The 16,548-nt window shown below is 42.5% G+C and overlaps 3 protein-coding genes across 3 annotated transcripts; 1 reads left to right on the forward strand and 2 right to left on the reverse strand.

Moving 5' to 3' along the window:
• Positions 1-1,186: 1,186 nt before the first annotated feature.
• On the reverse strand, positions 1,187-6,254 carry rpn1 (ribophorin I). Its single transcript, XM_076156595.1, has 10 exons — positions 5,875-6,254; positions 5,145-5,209; positions 4,179-4,485; positions 3,878-4,087; positions 3,559-3,751; positions 2,935-3,034; positions 2,682-2,820; positions 2,021-2,140; positions 1,640-1,885; positions 1,187-1,472 (listed from the first exon to the last, which is right to left on the reverse strand). The coding sequence occupies exons 1-10, from the start codon at positions 6,121-6,123 to the stop codon at positions 1,290-1,292; spliced, it is 1,812 nt and encodes a 603-aa protein (XP_076012710.1). The 5' UTR covers positions 6,124-6,254; the 3' UTR covers positions 1,187-1,289.
• A 1,452-nt stretch (positions 6,255-7,706) lies between these two features.
• Positions 7,707-11,938, forward strand: LOC143005293 (ras-related protein rab7). The gene is made up of 6 exons (XM_076156603.1): positions 7,707-8,077; positions 9,661-9,723; positions 9,925-10,051; positions 10,613-10,831; positions 10,988-11,116; positions 11,199-11,938. The coding sequence occupies exons 2-6, from the start codon at positions 9,671-9,673 to the stop codon at positions 11,292-11,294; spliced, it is 624 nt and encodes a 207-aa protein (XP_076012718.1). The 5' UTR covers positions 7,707-8,077; positions 9,661-9,670; the 3' UTR covers positions 11,295-11,938.
• Positions 11,939-12,905: 967 nt separating this feature from the next.
• On the reverse strand, positions 12,906-15,388 carry hmces (5-hydroxymethylcytosine binding, ES cell specific). The gene is made up of 7 exons (XM_076156599.1): positions 15,230-15,388; positions 14,908-15,120; positions 14,129-14,272; positions 13,893-14,039; positions 13,502-13,656; positions 13,228-13,420; positions 12,906-13,141 (listed from the first exon to the last, which is right to left on the reverse strand). Exons 2-7 carry the CDS (start codon positions 15,094-15,096, stop codon positions 12,962-12,964), a joined length of 1,008 nt encoding a protein of 335 aa, XP_076012714.1. The 5' UTR covers positions 15,097-15,120; positions 15,230-15,388; the 3' UTR covers positions 12,906-12,961.
• Positions 15,389-16,548: the final 1,160 nt, after the last annotated feature.

Consider the following 16,548-nt stretch of genomic DNA (forward strand, 5'->3'; position numbering starts at 1 on the left):
ATGGAGCAGGAAATGACCTGCCAGGACCCCCGATGACCTCAGAGGGAAAGCAACGACCTCAGGCTGACCCCTGCTTCCTCTCCTGTTTGTCCCGGGCTCCCGACTGCGATCCAGACAGGTTGGCTGCTACGTTGAGTGAGGTGAACGATAGGTGGGGTTGTGGGACAATGTGCTGGAAATTCCCTCTGAAGTGCCCGTCAGTCTGAGTGCACATGGGACTGTGCGTTCTACAGTCTGCTGCATTTCAAAAAGACTAAATGTGGCGTATGTTCAGGTCTAAATGAAGTAAGGTGCTGCTGAAGTCTGGCATGTGGGTGTCACATTCTCAGCACAAGTGCGCCCCCCTTTGATGAACAAGGCGTATTGCTTCCTAAAGTCATTTTACAGTTGTTACCATGTGGAAAAACAATGGAGAGACAGACTGATGAGAGCATTTCTCAGAACTTTATTTCAAATTTGACAGTTTTGTATTTCATTGCTCATTCCACTACCGTGTCCCGTTTCCCATGTCTTTTCTCACATACAACCCAATCTCATGTATTCACAAGTCTCACGGACAAAAGACTACTTACAAAACAAAGTCATACAAAAATGTAGAAAATCTTACTGCAGAACAGCGAACCGAACAAACGACCACCCCGTTGTATCCGGGCTCACAGAATCAGAGCTTTGTTTGAGTACAAACTTCAGTCAGGGGTAATAATTTGTAAGTGCAAGTGAGATGACGAGAACAGAAAAAGACTGGAATCACTGTAGAGCGTATCATACTGAAGAGCCAGATGACTCAGTCTTACACCATAATACTTGGCATATGCATGTAAAGACATGAGACCAAATACATGTCAGACAAGCTTTGATTATCAGCTCAACCATTCATTTCAAATAATCACCTTAACCTTAAGTTCAACCAGTGGGGGAAAAAAAAAGAGTCCAAATTTAAACATGAACACAATGCATGAAGTCTGAACGAAACCTAAACCAGCACAGCGGAACAAAGAAAAGAACGGACGGCTGTGATGTAGCACATAGTGACCTCATGCTTCACACCAGGCGCACAGGCACAAGTGTTTGGATGAATCATTACCGTTGGACGAGATCTTAATAGACCAAGTCAGGAATGGCAAAAACAATTTAGAAGCTTTTGTGTGTCACGTTTCGTTTTGCTTTCATTTACATTAATAGTCAGTTGCGTGTGTGTGTGTGTGTGTGTATGTGTGTGTGTGTGTATGTGTGTATGTGTGTGTGTGTGTGTGTGTGTTTGTTTCTCTAAGCGAATGTTTGCGGCGTGTTTAGAGGGCATCCAGCAGACTGTCGATGCGGCTGACAAACTCCTGCCTCTTGCCGGTCAGATTCTTCTCGCTTTCGATGTAAGCTTCCTTCTTGACCTTGCCTGCCACCAGCCGCTCCGCCTCCTGGCAGGAGCGACACACCAGCTCCTTCACCTGGCCGTCCAGCTTCTGCACCTCCCCAACCTGAGGACACACAAGAGAAAGAGAGAGAGAGGGAGAGATTTTGTGATGAACGCGCTTGAATAGACAGTCCTCTAGGTGCCGTTATCCGTTTACAAATCATACAAATCATATGAATTCCCACACTGAAGCTCCCCTGTGAGAAATTGATTACAGGTATGTGCACTGACCTTCTCAGCCAGGTCAGAGCCCTCAGCCTTGAGGCGGGCCTGCAGTGAGCTGATTTCATTGGTGAGCGTGCGGTGGTCGGCCTCCAGTGTCTTCCGGCCGCTGTTGAGTGTCCCGGTGTCACGGGATTGCTTGTAGCGGTTAACCACCTCATCCATGTGGCGGTACAGACCCAGGCGCTTGTTGACCAGCGTCAGCACCTGCTCAGTGATAGAGGCCACCTTCATGCGCACCTCGGCAGCAGGGTCCTGATTGAAAAGATGGGAAGAGGTTTGAAACACATAAGAGCTGCATGAAGGGAGAAATGGGGTCGAGAGCGCACAAAGGAGAAGAGCAGAGGGATGAGCGGTCCCCCTCGTAGGAAACCATGAGCTCTGGTGTACCTTAGTGATGGCAAAATCCATGCGGACGTAGATTATAACGGTAAAGAAGAGGATGTAGAATGCACCGACAACCAAGAGAGGCTCCTGCAGCATGAGGATCTTATTGAAGTTGTAATGAACCTGTTCCAACACAAAGAAAGTGGAGTTAATCAATTGAATTAGTTTTTAGGTAGAATTCATTTCAGGTCACATGTGATTGCATTCAATTGTACAGGCATAAAATACCAGAACATTGAATATATAATAGAAAATATTTAATATATTGATAATGAAAATGAAAATGAAGTGCCATTGTTTTAATACACCACTGTAGTGAAAGCATCATGGGAACTATAGAAGAGCCCTTGTAGTAGCCCCTAAACGCCACAATGTTAATTGCAGTCCAATTACAGTGGTGGGTGAAGTGACTTTGCTGTTCTTCAAGCATTGGTCGGGCAGAAACTTTAAAGTCTGTCCGCAGCGGCACTAGAGGAAACACCATGAGGTCATTAAAACATGTTTTTTCTCTTCTTGGAACCACAAATGTATGGTGAAAGTGAACATGACTGAATGAAGAAGATGCCCATGTGGTTTGAGGGGGTACAAGGTGGAGTGTCCAGTATTGAATAAATATTCCCTTATTCCCTTTAAATATCTGCACTCTTTCTGTCCTTTAGCTTACCACAACATCCTGGATGTGCTGCTCCACCAGGTTCTGCTTTGTGGCAACCAGCACAGGTCTGCCAAAGGTATCCAGGTAGGTGTAGTGCAGCTGGTTGGGCTGGCGGTCGATTGTGTAGGGTGTGTCCACATGGATGTTCCTGAGAGGACAAACAGTGGGGAAGTTGGAGTCAGCATCAACTCCAACTATTTAAAAAAAAGTGTTTTCTCGAGCAGACACGCAAGTGCGCACACACATATTTGTCAACACTGACCTGGCCCCCTCGGGCAGGATGATCTTCACAGTGAGGGAATCAATCACCTGGTCGTCATACACATGGTCAACTAGTCTCATCTTCAGTGCAAACTGGTCACCTAGGAGATAGAAACAAAAAGTGACACATTAGCAGCACTTTCATGCAGCAAACATCAGGCCTGAGGTGTCTACTGACCGGGGCACTTGCTCTGCTCCCTCAAAGTTTGGTTTCAAAGGGGAAGTCTCAAGAGGAATGAACTACAAGGTCAGATGCCACTCATAACACATCAAGATTGACAATGATGGTGCCAGAATCCATCTTTATTCTTTCATGATGGGCTTGGTTAAAGGAGCAAACTGTCACTTCCCAAGTTCATTCTATGACCCATATTGGCCAATATTCATCAGTAGTGTACCAATTTCTTCAATCAAACAAAAAAACATTTTGTGGAATAACTGTATTTAGCCCCATTGGGCTCTTTTAAAACTTATATACATATATCTTATTGAATAAATGTAACGCCAGGTTAACAAGAAAGGACAACTGTTAATTCAAGCAAATTCATACAAATGAACAAATGAAAGTAATTTGTCCTTATCCCATGTTAAGGTTTACAAATACAATAATGAAAACCCAACTCACCCAGGGTGTAGAGGTACTCATAGCTGGGCAGATTGTAGCCAATGATGTAGTGGGTCTTCCAACCTCCAAACAAAGGGAAGCGCGGCCTGACCTCCACCTCAACCGAGTCATCCAAGACCTGCAGGTGGGATGTAGATATGTTGCCAATTTCATCCCTGTAGTAGACGTCCTGCGCCGAGGCTGGGAGGATAGTCTGGAGAGGAGAATATATAGACATCATCATCATCATCATCATCATCATCATCATCGTCGTCGTCGTCATCCCGGAAAAGGTGGAGTCAATAAGACAGTTATGGTTTGTGATTAAAACCAAACGCACCTTGAAGGATTTGACAGATGAGATGCCGCTGTCAGACTGACGCTGGTAGTCATAACGCGAGAAAGGGCCCCTCAGGGCGGCTCCTGTGTGCCTCAGATCCACCGTCTCCTCCACAGCAATATTGCCCCAGTGAGAGACCTCGATGAGCCGAGTGATGCTACTGATGGTGAGGAAGGGTGAGTTGTTTTCATAATGGATCTTCAGTGCATCCTAAACAGTAGACAGCAAGCACAACAAATACCATTAGAGAACCTTTTTTGCAGCTTCATCCGATGCCGTTCAAATCTGGTTGGAGATTTACCTCACTGAATGGTGCGACGTCGCGGAAGGGTCCGTACTCAATGACCTCATCGTTCTTGCTGGGGCCACCCAGCTTGGTGTAGCTTTCCACAGTCTTGGAGGCCAGACGGACACGTGTGGTCTGGCTGCGAGTGGGGTATGGGGAGTACAGGTAGTGGTTTCCCTGGAAGACTACAAGCTGGCGCTCAGCCTGGGTGATGTGTGAGGGGAAGGGCTTTAGGACGTGACTTAGGGTCATATCCACCTTCACTTTCAGCTGGGCACCCCCAGCCAGACCAGAGGGCAGCTGCACTTTGTAAAACTCACCACTGTCCAAAAGATGAGACAAATCAAGACAGAATGGATTACACACAACTCCGTATTTGTTAAAGCAACTCAAAATCAAATTTTTTTAAAAGGTTCACATTTCCATGTGTAAATGAATCACAAGAGCGCAGAATTCAGGATTAAGATCTAATGACCTTAATACACACAGACAAAATATTTGGCTGGATGGGTGAAATATGAGTTGTACATTTTGTCATGAAAATGTCAATATTAACATATTCATGTTTAGATAAAGCTGTGGTATATATTGCAATAGGCTGCTCATATCACATATCCTATTTACAGTAGGGGTGTGTGATATGTCTAAATCAAGTCCAACAAGTCGTGAATGGCTTCAAAGAGGTTTCATGGAAAATGCTTCTGGAGAAGAGGAATGCCTGATGTGTTTTCTAAGCTAAAGGAGATAGAAATCAAGGTGCCGAAGATCCTTTCCATATTTTTTTAATTCAGCCTTTTATTGTCACCTGCAGCTTAGATACTCCAAAGTCAGTTTACTCAGTTAGGATCCCACCTAATCTAAAACATTAGACTCTATGGTTCAGTCACATCTGTGCTTCTCCATCAGTGTGCACCTTTTCATACACATAGAGAATGTGATGCAAAATGTGAAAGAAAACAGAAGAAGAAGAAGGTGTTTTACCTTTGCCCCTTAATTGTTGTCTGCTGAAGTTCGAGTAAGCCATCCTCCTCTTCATCACCCTTCACCTATGGATACAATTGTTTTAAATGAATACATTCACATGCCAAATCCAGGCGAGGGGGTGTTTGCATAGAGGTCTCTAGAAGAAAAGCATTTGTCTGTCTGAAAGTATTCTGACTGTCCTTTCGCAGTACATCACATAGGTGCCACAGGCCTGGAGAGGGGGCAAGCCTGTGCGCACTCATACACGGAAGTAAGCTGTTCAGCGCATACGTGTCATTCAGCCGCTGATGCAGCGTGCACCGCTGCGGAAGTTACATCCCGTTCATCCACATCCACTATTGTTCCACAATTACTGATGGGAATGAGATCATTTTATTCAAAGTATCATAATCACTACTTATGAACCGGTGTAAATCCCCCACGTTGAGAATTCAGGGGTAGCGACCTCCTTCTCGTATCTGCACATTGAATGAACACATTGAACCTGAAGTAGTCTAATCGAGTCATTGCTGTGATCGTATGCATTAACTAGATACATATGAAACAGTTTTGCCGGTACGCTATGAACCCGATCCTCATAACTAATGTCAATCACAAAGAGAACACCGCGACACAGGAGAGCTGCAAGAATTTGCATTGCAGTGCTAATAGCAGCTAAAAAGCTAAAGCTAGCTAGCTGGTGACAGGCAGAGGTGGTAACATTGTCTGGTTCAATGACGGAGCTTACCGAAGCTCCGATGTATGCGAGGTGCGGGGCCAGCTCAGGCTCCACCGCTAATATGAAGCTCTGAGCGGCAGAGCGCCCTTGGTTGGCTAGCAGGATCTCCGTGGTGATCTTAGCCAGATGAGTGCTCAGGTCCACGGTCCTCTTCACCTCCTCGTTGACCAAACCGTCCGCCGTCGCCTGAGAACTAAGCAAAGCCAACAGCAGCAGGCAAGTGGACACGCCGGAGAGAAACGGCCGCTGTAGAGCCATGTTGGAAGAAATTTAGGTCCAAAACGCCGGGGTAGGAGGAGAATTAAAGCTGGAAACAAATGTAGAGCAGCAAAGAAAGGCCCCCGCCGTGCCGCTCTACATCAGGAAGGATGACGCTTCATTCGACCCAGCGTGATGACGTCACTGCACAGCTAAAGCGGCAGAGTAGCTTGCCAAGTGTCTGTCGCTCCCAAACGCTCCACGCGAAATTCAGCACCAGCTACGATACTAACTGTCGGTTGTCCTGTATTGCAGTCAATCAATAATCGGTAATATTTCCCTCCTGGTAAACTTCTCCTGTTTGAAATGGTTGTTGTAGTAACCCTCCCTGACCTGCTGATGGCACTTGCAGACTTTCATGTTGCTGACACTGACAACACTTGAGTATTAGCAGCTTTAAGTTGATGGAATACAAGTACATGGTTAAAATGGCAGTTTTTAGGATGCTGCCATCGTCACAAAAACAGGAAAGATTAATGAATTTGGTTAAACACACCCAGTCTTAACAAAGGGCAAATGTGGTCAGAATATACTGATATGTCTAGGTACATATCGCAAATGAAGATTTGATCAAAATTATATTTTCCCGCGGGGCTAAATTGGAAATTACGACCCGATAGAATTCAGTAAATGTAAATATGAATCATGAAGAGGAGCGTAAAAGATAGCTACAACCAATTATAGCCATGGAACAAGAACAATCAAGCAGTGTTAGTGACTATAATTAGCTCAGGTAAATTCTTAATGTTACTGGTTCTGGTCTGATAGAATTGGGGACTTGAGTGGTTGAATGCTTGCTGTGAAGTATTTGATATTGTAATCTTTAAAATAAACCTTTGGGCATCTTGCATTATTATTTGCTAAACATACATTATAGATAACTTATGACCTTATTGCTCCTTGAGAGGGATGGGGCAGAATGGGGACTGGTGATCCTTGGTGTGGGTGCATCACTCAGTAATTGTTTAAGTATGATTGTCATAATGATCATCTGAGACTACGTCCATGCATAGGATGTTGAGGGAAGTTTCACTTGTATTCCTGTGCCTTGATGGGAACTTTGAATTGCTTATAAGTATTCAAGGTTTTTCGTTCTTAACTGGCATAATTATTAATTCAAATTATAAATTCGAATTCATAATTTATTCAGAATCAGGACAGTTTTTTATCTTTCATATCCACATTTAAGTTTGATCTGATTTGTGTATATCGTTTTTGGTGACATTCGTGCACATACATGGTAGTAGACAGAGTTTTGAAACGACTGCGGTGGCATTATCGGTGACCTCATAGCTGGTGCTACAGCTACACATGGTCTGCTGAGTAGATGATGACATTTCTTTTCTCAGAATAACGTCTATCATTACCTGGTTATTTGTCCCAGATTGTCATGGCGTGTATTAAACAGAAACATAAAGTCTCATCAAAGTAAAGCTGTGTAGGTCACTAAGCTGGTAAGGATTGATGTTATTATTTGTGTCATTTTCATAGTGTTGTTGACGCTATTTGTTACTTTTCAGGTCGTGTGGAGCAAACAAGGCGTATCCAGTCCGACGCCCCGCCCCCTCCCCTCCCTCCGACAGAGCTTGTTTTGGAGGAAGTGAACAGAGCTCAGCTAGCATGCTAGCACGTTAGCTTGACAGGAAAGGCTGTCGTCAAAGGAACGGAGCGGACCACGGGATTGTACCGAATCTCTCCCGTTTCAGACGGAGACAGAAAGACAGACAGACAGCGACAGTGACAGCTTTGATTTTGATAGCCACAGTTAGCTGCCAGGCTAGCTAGCTCAGATTACATAGCTAGCTGCCTACGCTGTAAACGTGTTGTTTTCTTACGGCAGATATTTAACATAGCTGTTAGCCGTGATAGCTAGCCTGTGCTTTAGCTAACGTTTACAACCGAGACGGAGGAAAATTCCACTTTTGCTATTTTTTACCGCAAGATCCCCTTCCAGGTTGGTCTCTGCTGACTTCACTCACTTATTGCGCTCGCGTTGTATGTTAATAATGTAGCTGTCGACGCGTAACTTTGACATTTCTTAAATCGATTCTTAGCCAACTGTACGTTAGCTTAAATGAAGAAGTGTCGCTGATGTGGTAATTGTGATTGGACACGGGATGTGTCTGGATTACTATATTATTATTTATTTTAACAAATGTTGTATTCGCTAAGCCTACAGCCCAAATGATGTGTAATCGTTTTCAGCATTTGCTCATTGATCCACGTTGCATTTTAAATCTAAACGTGACGTTTATTGTGCAATTTAACAATACCCAAGTGCTTTCGTTTACTTATGGTGGTCAGGCAAATGTTGAGATTGAATCCCATGCTACTGTAATAAAGTGTAAAGTATTAACAATCAGAGATGTTTACAGTTTCATCTACTCTATCTGTGCTGAATACAGCTCAGCATTAGCAATGCTAATCATGCCTGCCAAGTCATGGTTCCGTTAGTCGTGTGTTTTAAACCATGTGACCAGTCCCTGACACAGTGTCATGGGGTGTAGATTATGGGAGACAGTAGTTCTGAGCTGCTCCTGCTCCATTACAACAACGCCACATTGAAATCCTATCTTTTTTAAATCCACATCCAAGCCCAGTCTGGCCAAATAGATATGAGCTAATGTTGAAAACCTATAGCTGTTTTGTCAGTTGTGCATTCTGTTAAGAGCTCAGCTGACAGCGTGAAGGTCTTAAATCACGTCACAAACCGAGGTGGACTTTGATCATTACAGCAGCTTGTGGTGGTTTATTATTACAAAGCACACTCAGCCACTGAATATCAGATGAGGTTTTCTCTAATGACATAAACTGTGCAATTGTAGATGAAAACACGGTGGACACAACAAGAAATGGTGAATTCTGAGTTTTTATTGTTCCCAACCACCCGGATGACAGTGACTTTCAGTTTGACTAATTTGGTTGTCCGAACGCCCAACCTGCTCAAAAGTGGAAGTACAAGTGAGTGTGGTGGTGCATTACTATATTGTGACATCCAAAGGATTTCCAACCTAGTACAAATGTGTAGTACCTAAAAAATGTTTTGTAGTTAAATTCAACTTAATAATAATATAGACTTTGAACTTGAATGTCACATCAGTAGCGCAGTAGACACTGAAGGATGCTGATCATTTAAATAAAAATGAGATGTGATGACATATAATCAGATCTTTCAAAAACAATGCTGATGAACAGATTTTGAATACAAAGTGTGGCAGAGTCTTTGCCACATATATTTAGAGCCACATACAGTACAGTTTTGTTGCTTGTGCATCAAAATGTAAGTGCACATCTCAACTCAGAAATCACTTGACGAGTTGATGAGGTAACTGCTCTGTCACTGTGTCTCTTCATTTCTTTCAATCTTGAGAACCAGCCCATTTATCATTCTGTAAAATCTGTTTACCTTAATCTAAAGGATAATCTCATCTCTTAATCATGTCCGGGCTAGATAGGATCCAGCTTATTTGTTTAGCTTTGATGTTGGGCTTGTGAGATTAGGAAACCTCCTCCTGACAGAGTCTTTTCCTCCCCCAGCTGTGCTACAATGACATCAAGGAAGAAAGTTCTACTCAAAGTCATCATCCTCGGAGACTCCGGGTGAGTAAATTCACAACTTATCCATAAAAAACAGCTTGTTTTAAATGTATAAAGAATTAGATAATTTGATCTGCACGTCTCTGATACAGCAAATCAAGGATGGTATGTTTTGCTGCAGCAGTGAATGCAGCTTTTTCTCCCGTGGACTCTGGCGATCATATGCTCTGAGTGATGCCATGTGATGTGTTTTTTTCTTTATAGTGTTGGGAAGACCTCATTGATGAACCAGTATGTCAATAAGAAGTTCAGTAACCAGTACAAAGCGACAATAGGTGCCGATTTCTTGACAAAAGAAGTCATGGTGGATGACAGACTTGTCACAATGCAGGTATGGAAAACATCTTCTTTAAAGGAGATTGCCACATATACACTTCTTACATTGAATTCAAAGTAAACCAATATGACTTGCTCATATGGAACCACTGTGCAGCTGCATCATTCTTCCTTTTTATTTTTAATCATTTTTTATATTCAAGTGTTTTCAGATTAACAGATTGAGAATTTTGGCCTCAAATTTATGCAATTGAATTCCTCTAAACCAGAAAAGTGTTCGATTGTTGAGGTTAATGTTTTGTTTCATAGGTAAATATCTCATTTTGGAATGAAAGTGTTCAGATAACCGAATAAGGCAATAGACTGTTGGGAGCAGGCATTTCAAATAGTTATAGCAGGGGATTAGTAAATAACAATAGTGATGATGGCTTTGTACCAAATAGGCGTGTCAGTAATCAGGGCCCTGGCACATACAGTATAATGGCCTGCAGACATTATTCAGGGTTGCAACATATTTACAATACAACATCTCAGAGTAAGTGCACAATGATGTCCATGTCATCTTCTCTGTGATGGCGGTGCCTTTGATGGGTATTTCTCTCGCCTTTTGTCTCAGATTTGGGACACAGCAGGTCAAGAGAGGTTCCAGTCCTTAGGTGTAGCATTCTACCGTGGAGCAGACTGCTGCGTCCTGGTGTTTGATGTGACGGCACCCAACACCTTCAAGACCCTAGACAGCTGGAGGGATGAATTCTTGATCCAGGCCAGTCCCCGAGATCCAGAGAATTTCCCCTTTGTGGTGCTGGGCAACAAGATTGACCTGGAAAACAGACAGGTGGGTTCGTGTGGTGGAATACATGAATGTTCAGTGGAGTGCTGTTATTTTTGTACTGGCAGTACTTTCGTGGAATTTTTGACTGGATTAGAACCAATTGTTGTATTTATTCATATTGTCCTGTTCATCATCATCATTCGAGTTTTAATGTCTCAGGTAACAACCAAGCGAGCACAGGCTTGGTGTCAGAGCAAGAACAACATCCCATATTTTGAAACCAGCGCCAAGGAGGCCATCAATGTAGAGCAGGCCTTCCAGACTATTGCACGCAATGCTCTTAAGCAGGTGAGTTTCTACTGTGTTCATAACTTTTTAATACATGTGTGTTGGTGAGAGGCACCCCCTCAACTCTGCTCTCTGTTATTAGGAGACTGAAGTGGAGCTGTATAATGAGTTCCCTGAGCCGATAAAGCTGGACAGGAACGAGCGGGCCAAGCCTTCAGCTGAGACCTGCAGCTGCTGAGGACTCTGAAGATCTAAGAAGGGGGGGGGAGGGGGTCATGACAGCCCACACTACCCTGTCTTGCCTTGTCTATATATCCCCTTCTCATGACCCACTGTGTTATCTCCAATGCCCAACATTATCACTGGCCTTTGTAGATACAAGCAGCATCCCTCTCATAGAGTATACTACAGACATGCTGCACCCACCTCCTGATGTACACAAAAAACATTTTCTATAAAATTAAATTCTAGCCCAAAGAACACCTGAAGGAAACATTCTGGCATTCACTTGTATGATGCTTATCACCCAGCGTTTCCTATTTATTTTTCATGGCAGTGCTGGTTTAGGCTTATCTGTTTGAGTTCCTTGTTTATCAGTTTTTGCACCCATTTTGTTTCTAACTGCTTTTATTTGGATACTAAAAGTAGTTAATCTAAGAATTATCTCTATACTTGTTTATGTTAATGAGTAAAGTTAGAAAAACTAATTGTTTTTTTATTTTTAAATCTGACTTCTCTGTGGTGGTGGACTTTACTCTCATGATCCACCATGGCTGCACAAATACAGTAGATGAAACAGTTTCTCCCATTTGGCTCATTGTGTTTTGGCTTAGAAGTGTTTCACATTCACGAAACCCGTTACCATGGTTTCATCTCATTTTAGCTCATCCAAAAACGAACTATGAAGACACTTAAGGGGGGAGTCTGGACCGAGGTTGTGAAGGATCAGAATGTGTGAAAGTGCATGAGTGGTTCTTGTTAATTGGCATAGAACTTGAACTATCTTCTCATGACCGCGTCAATCAGACAGGTGTGTACATACGTTGTTTTTTTTTCTTTTTGCACTTTGCAGTCGTCTATTACCCAAGACTGGTACTGACATCTAATTCACTCATTTTGGAGTTACAATAAACACATCTGTAGCTCAGGTTAAGGGTACTCTGTGGACTCAGCTCCTTGGGATTACAGCTGTCAGATGCCATTTGCTGGTCCTCTTGGGATTTAAGGTTCACATGTGGAATTACTGCTGGCATAACCTGTGGAAATGAACCAAATCACCAGTCTGCCACCGTCTCTTACACTTCTGGATGGGGGTTTTCTCAAGGTTTAATATCATTCATTTCTACAGTACATTTATTTTTACTGTCATCTATTGCAAGATGTTGTGTATTTGCAGACCTCTCAATCATGGGGAAGGCAAAAGCTGTGTTGTCAATCTCCATATCCGACTCTGCCATTTGCTCAAGTTGGCAAACATTTTCAAGTGCTTGACATTTTCTTTTTATTGATCAGATCTTTAAATGTCTGTTCATATATTATGTTAACTTTGAAATGCATCGTAGATTACAAGATAGGATACATACTGTAACTTTGAATGAAGAAAAGATTTTTTTGTGGGGGGGAGTACTTGCATTCATCATTATATTATTAATATGATAAATGCATAGCATCAACAAATGTCTTTGCGTTCAAGTAATAAGGGTAATAAAAATCTTGAATAAAGCATACTGTGATTATTTCTGACATTAACACAATCTTGCATGGTGAGGATTCTTTTTTTCCCATTTATAAAATTACTAAAGGCACTGAAGATGCTACACTTCCACATACTGATGTTTTGAAGTAAGAATAAGCAGAACAAATGAAGCCTTCAGAGGTGCAGCGTCATCAGTCAAAGGTTGAAGCTCATTTGGTTCTTGGTTTCTTCTTGGCTCCTTGTAGCCATTGCTTCAGTCCTGTAGACTTCGGCTGTGGATCTGCCTTGCATTCTTGCTCTGCACATGTGTCTGACACTTTCCTCTTTGAAGACTCCTTGTTTTTTAGCCAGCTCGTCATCATCTTACTGCTGGCTGTGGGTTTGGGCTCCTAGGTGTCAAAGGTCAGATTTGTTAAACGGCGCAACCTAAAGCAGGATGTCCACAGCCACTCAAGTAGCACTGTAATTGCAATACCTGTTTTTTCTGAAGATCCACTGGCTGCAGGCATTTTGGAGAGTTGTTGCGCGAGTTATTGACAATTGAAGAGACTGGGTGAAAAGTCAGAGTGCTCTTAGACTGGATCAATTTCATGGCATCCTTAGACTTCACGTCACCAAAATCAAGCCAGCTTCTCACTTCTTCCTCTCCATCCAGAATAGCAGGCATCCTAAAATATAGCCACACAATAACCTAAGATTACATCCACAGAGTTAACGCTGCATTATCTGACTAAATAAACTAACCCTACCTGTCATGGATGCTTTCCAGGTTTGGGGAAGCGTTTACAGTGATGACAGTGTAGGTGTACAGGGGTTCTCCACCACCTGGAGGTGTCCAACAGTCAAACAGTCCAGCCATAGTCAGCAACCTCCATCCAGTCCACTCATCTGCTGCTTTTCCTTCCTAACCACCACATGGCACAAAGCAGATGAGCAATGCAATGTTTCAATTAAATAGCCCAAAATACATATGATAGTGTTCCACAATGTTGCATTGCAGTATTGGCCCTTCTCAAGTACAGGAAATTGTAAGCCACAGCAATTTCACGCAATGCTGCATATGGTATTTATTTTAGATGAAAAATGCTGGAAGGAAATATTCACATGAGCTTTTACTCATAAAGAAATCCTGGAACTGACCTCGGTGAGGCCAGTGGTTTTCCTGTGACTGGATCCCTGAGTTTGTGGAAAATAGATGAAAAAAGGTTGCTTGTCTTTCTCCTGCCTCTTCCACTCATAAAATCCATCAGCCAGGATGACACAGCGCTGTCCTTTCAGCAGAGGGTCCTGTGGGGGGAAACAATACGTACCGTGTTTAGAAGCAGCACTCAGCACACAAACACAGTGAAGAGAAAATGATATATCTCTGCACGCACCTTGTAAGATTTCTTCGTCAACACACTCTCACTGCGGCAGTTGCTGGTGCTGTATTGCATCTTGCTTGGGTCATCCTGCTTGAACCACGCTGGTACCAGACCCCAGCGCATAGAGGTCAACACACACTCATCTACAGGTGCATTCTGGCGATAGACAATGACAAAAACACCTGTTTAACAACAAAATAATCTATAATAAACATTTTCATAATGTTGAGACTGGCAGTGACCGGCAATTGTTTGTCGATGGACGATGTGACTGTGAAAAGAACAAACACAGGGGTTTAATCGATGTCTTACTTCACAAATGTGTTATCACTGGTGGTCCAAAATGATGAGGAAATGAATAGTTTTATTTAAATAACTAAAGAATTTGAGCGCCAAAGCCCTGAAATAAGCTGGGGGAAACCCTGTAATACATCCTGCATTTAAATTCCACTTGGCTTAGTTTTATCCAAATTAAGAGTCTGGGGACCACCAAGGCTCATTTAAATAAAAACAGTAAAGCTAAAATAAGGCACTTTAACGTGTCCAGGGACCACCAAAGGCTCATTTAAATAAAAACAGTAAAGCTAAAATAAGGCACTTTAACGTGTCTGGGGACCACCAAAGGCTCATTTGAATAAAAACAGCAAAGCTAAAATAAAGCACTTTAACGTGTCTGGGGACCACCTAAGGCTAACAGTAAAGCTAAAATAAAGCACTTTAACATGTTTCTTTGATATGAAGCAGTGTGTGGCTCCCTCTCTCACATACACAAACACAGAATGATGGTTCACCTGGTCGAGATGCCTGTGGGACAGCAGCACGGGGCTCATAGACTGGGGGCTCTTGTTATAAGAGGGGCGGTATTTCTCTGCGTCTCCATCCCTCCAGCCGGGCTCTCTCCGCCGCCCGCCTCGGTCTCTGTAGCGGCAGGCTCGGCTCACCTCGTCCGGAGCCAGAGTACACGCAGTCCTCCCACACATTTCACTGCTCAAACTTTTAGCCACCTGACAAATTTAACGTAAGCAGGTTAATCACATATGACGTATCTCACGCGTTAGCATGTTAGCTTAAGTTCATGTCTACAAAAAATGTTTACCACTTTATTTTACTTGCCTGAACAGGAGCGAACCTCAGGGGTCGTGGTGAAGCTCTATTCCTTAAATGCTCCCTTTGTTTAGAATGTTTGCGTTAGATGTGTGTGCAGATGTGCTTTCTCTCCATCGAAGCAGGAGCGTTGTGCTGCTGCTGGAGGTTTGCCCGGGCTTGCCTTACAAGCGCGTAACGCAATGACGTAGCCACGCACGCCTTTCTTACGCATGTGTTTTATGATTGGATCACATGGAAATACGGACTTTGATTCAGTTATAGAAAAGGAGAAAGTTACATTCATACATAAAAGTTACATTCCTCTCTAATGGGATATTTCAATATTTAACCATTTTATATATAACAAATATTGACCTACTAACATTAACTGATTACAGCAACAATAACAGATTGTAGGTCATCATCAATAGCTCCTATGGCAGTGTTCTGTTATCAAATTAGTCTCTGCCTTTTTATGTGCCTCACTTTCATGAGATATACCACAAAATGACAAAAAAGAAAATACATAAAATTCAGATTGGTAAACATTCTAAAATTGGAGCTTTACTCTAAACTGTGGGGAACTAATTTCAGGATACACAAGTGAAAATACAATATACTTTAGTGTAAAATGCAACAGTATAATCTTTTGCAAAATTGCATACTGTTGAATCCCTTATTTTACCCCATGTGAATTTAGAATTATGATATTCGCATTAGATTATCCAAGGATTCTTTGTTAACCCAAGTAGTTAAACCAAGATAAGTCCAATTCGGAGGCACCATCACCAGTAGTGCAAGCATATGGTTTGCTTTAATAGACCGTAAATATGAATCATTAGCTAATGGAGGTATTGTAGTCTTTCAATAATACTCAAGGACTCTGTTTAGAAATAACTTACAATACAATTTAAATCTTTTCCTTGGGCAATTAAAACAAAGCCTGTATGTGTGACTTTAAATAAGCATTTAAGAATGATTTATTAAATCATATTTGTCTCAGTGTAAGAAATACAGGAATATAAAATAGATTTGTGTGGTTATTAATCCCTGTTGATAGACAAAAAAGCTAATGTGTAATGTGTAAATGTGTATGTATACATGCACTGACAACAATGCTCCATGTGGAGTCCCAAACTGCCCGCTTGAGGTCAGCATTAGCAGCTCATGAGTGGTTGCCACTGAAACAGTAAACAGGTGCAGACGGGAAGCAGACGGTTACAGAGAAACCTGCAGACTCTGACAGGTAAGAGGGGCCGAGACCAAACACAGCTGTGTGGGGTGTTTAAAGATTAAACTGGTACATGTTTAATGTCATAGATGGATTGACAAAGTTGTGTGATACC

Source organism: Genypterus blacodes, unplaced genomic scaffold (genome assembly GCF_046128005.1).
Source record: "Genypterus blacodes isolate CSIRO-AG114 ecotype Tasmania unplaced genomic scaffold, CSIRO-AGI_Gbla_v1 ptg000070l_1, whole genome shotgun sequence".
Lineage (NCBI taxonomy): Eukaryota > Metazoa > Chordata > Actinopteri > Ophidiiformes > Ophidiidae > Genypterus > Genypterus blacodes.

What these genes read in the sequence shown, in the direction of transcription:
- rpn1 (XM_076156595.1), bottom strand. Translation starts at nt 6,123, where the DNA reads ATGGCTCTACAGCGGCCGTTTCTCTCCGGCGTGTCCACTTGCCTGCTG. An exon ending in TCGCATACATCGGAGCTTCG is followed by an intron (nt 5,210 to 5,874) that starts GTAAGCTCCGTC and finishes TTGTATCCATAG; the next exon opens with GTGAAGGGTGATGAAGAGGA. An exon ending in ATCCTGCCCGAGGGGGCCAG is followed by an intron (nt 2,821 to 2,934) that starts GTCAGTGTTGAC and finishes TTGTCCTCTCAG; the next exon opens with GAACATCCATGTGGACACAC.
- LOC143005293 (XM_076156603.1), top strand. Translation starts at nt 9,671, where the DNA reads ATGACATCAAGGAAGAAAGTTCTACTCAAAGTCATCATCCTCGGAGAC. An exon ending in ATCATCCTCGGAGACTCCGG is followed by an intron (nt 9,724 to 9,924) that starts GTGAGTAAATTC and finishes TTTTCTTTATAG; the next exon opens with TGTTGGGAAGACCTCATTGA. An exon ending in CACGCAATGCTCTTAAGCAG is followed by an intron (nt 11,117 to 11,198) that starts GTGAGTTTCTAC and finishes CTCTGTTATTAG; the next exon opens with GAGACTGAAGTGGAGCTGTA.
- hmces (XM_076156599.1), bottom strand. Translation starts at nt 15,096, where the DNA reads ATGTGTGGGAGGACTGCGTGTACTCTGGCTCCGGACGAGGTGAGCCGA. An exon ending in TGACGAAGAAATCTTACAAG is followed by an intron (nt 14,040 to 14,128) that starts GTGCGTGCAGAG and finishes TTCCCCCCACAG; the next exon opens with GACCCTCTGCTGAAAGGACA. An exon ending in AAACCACTGGCCTCACCGAG is followed by an intron (nt 13,657 to 13,892) that starts GTCAGTTCCAGG and finishes TGTGGTGGTTAG; the next exon opens with GAAGGAAAAGCAGCAGATGA.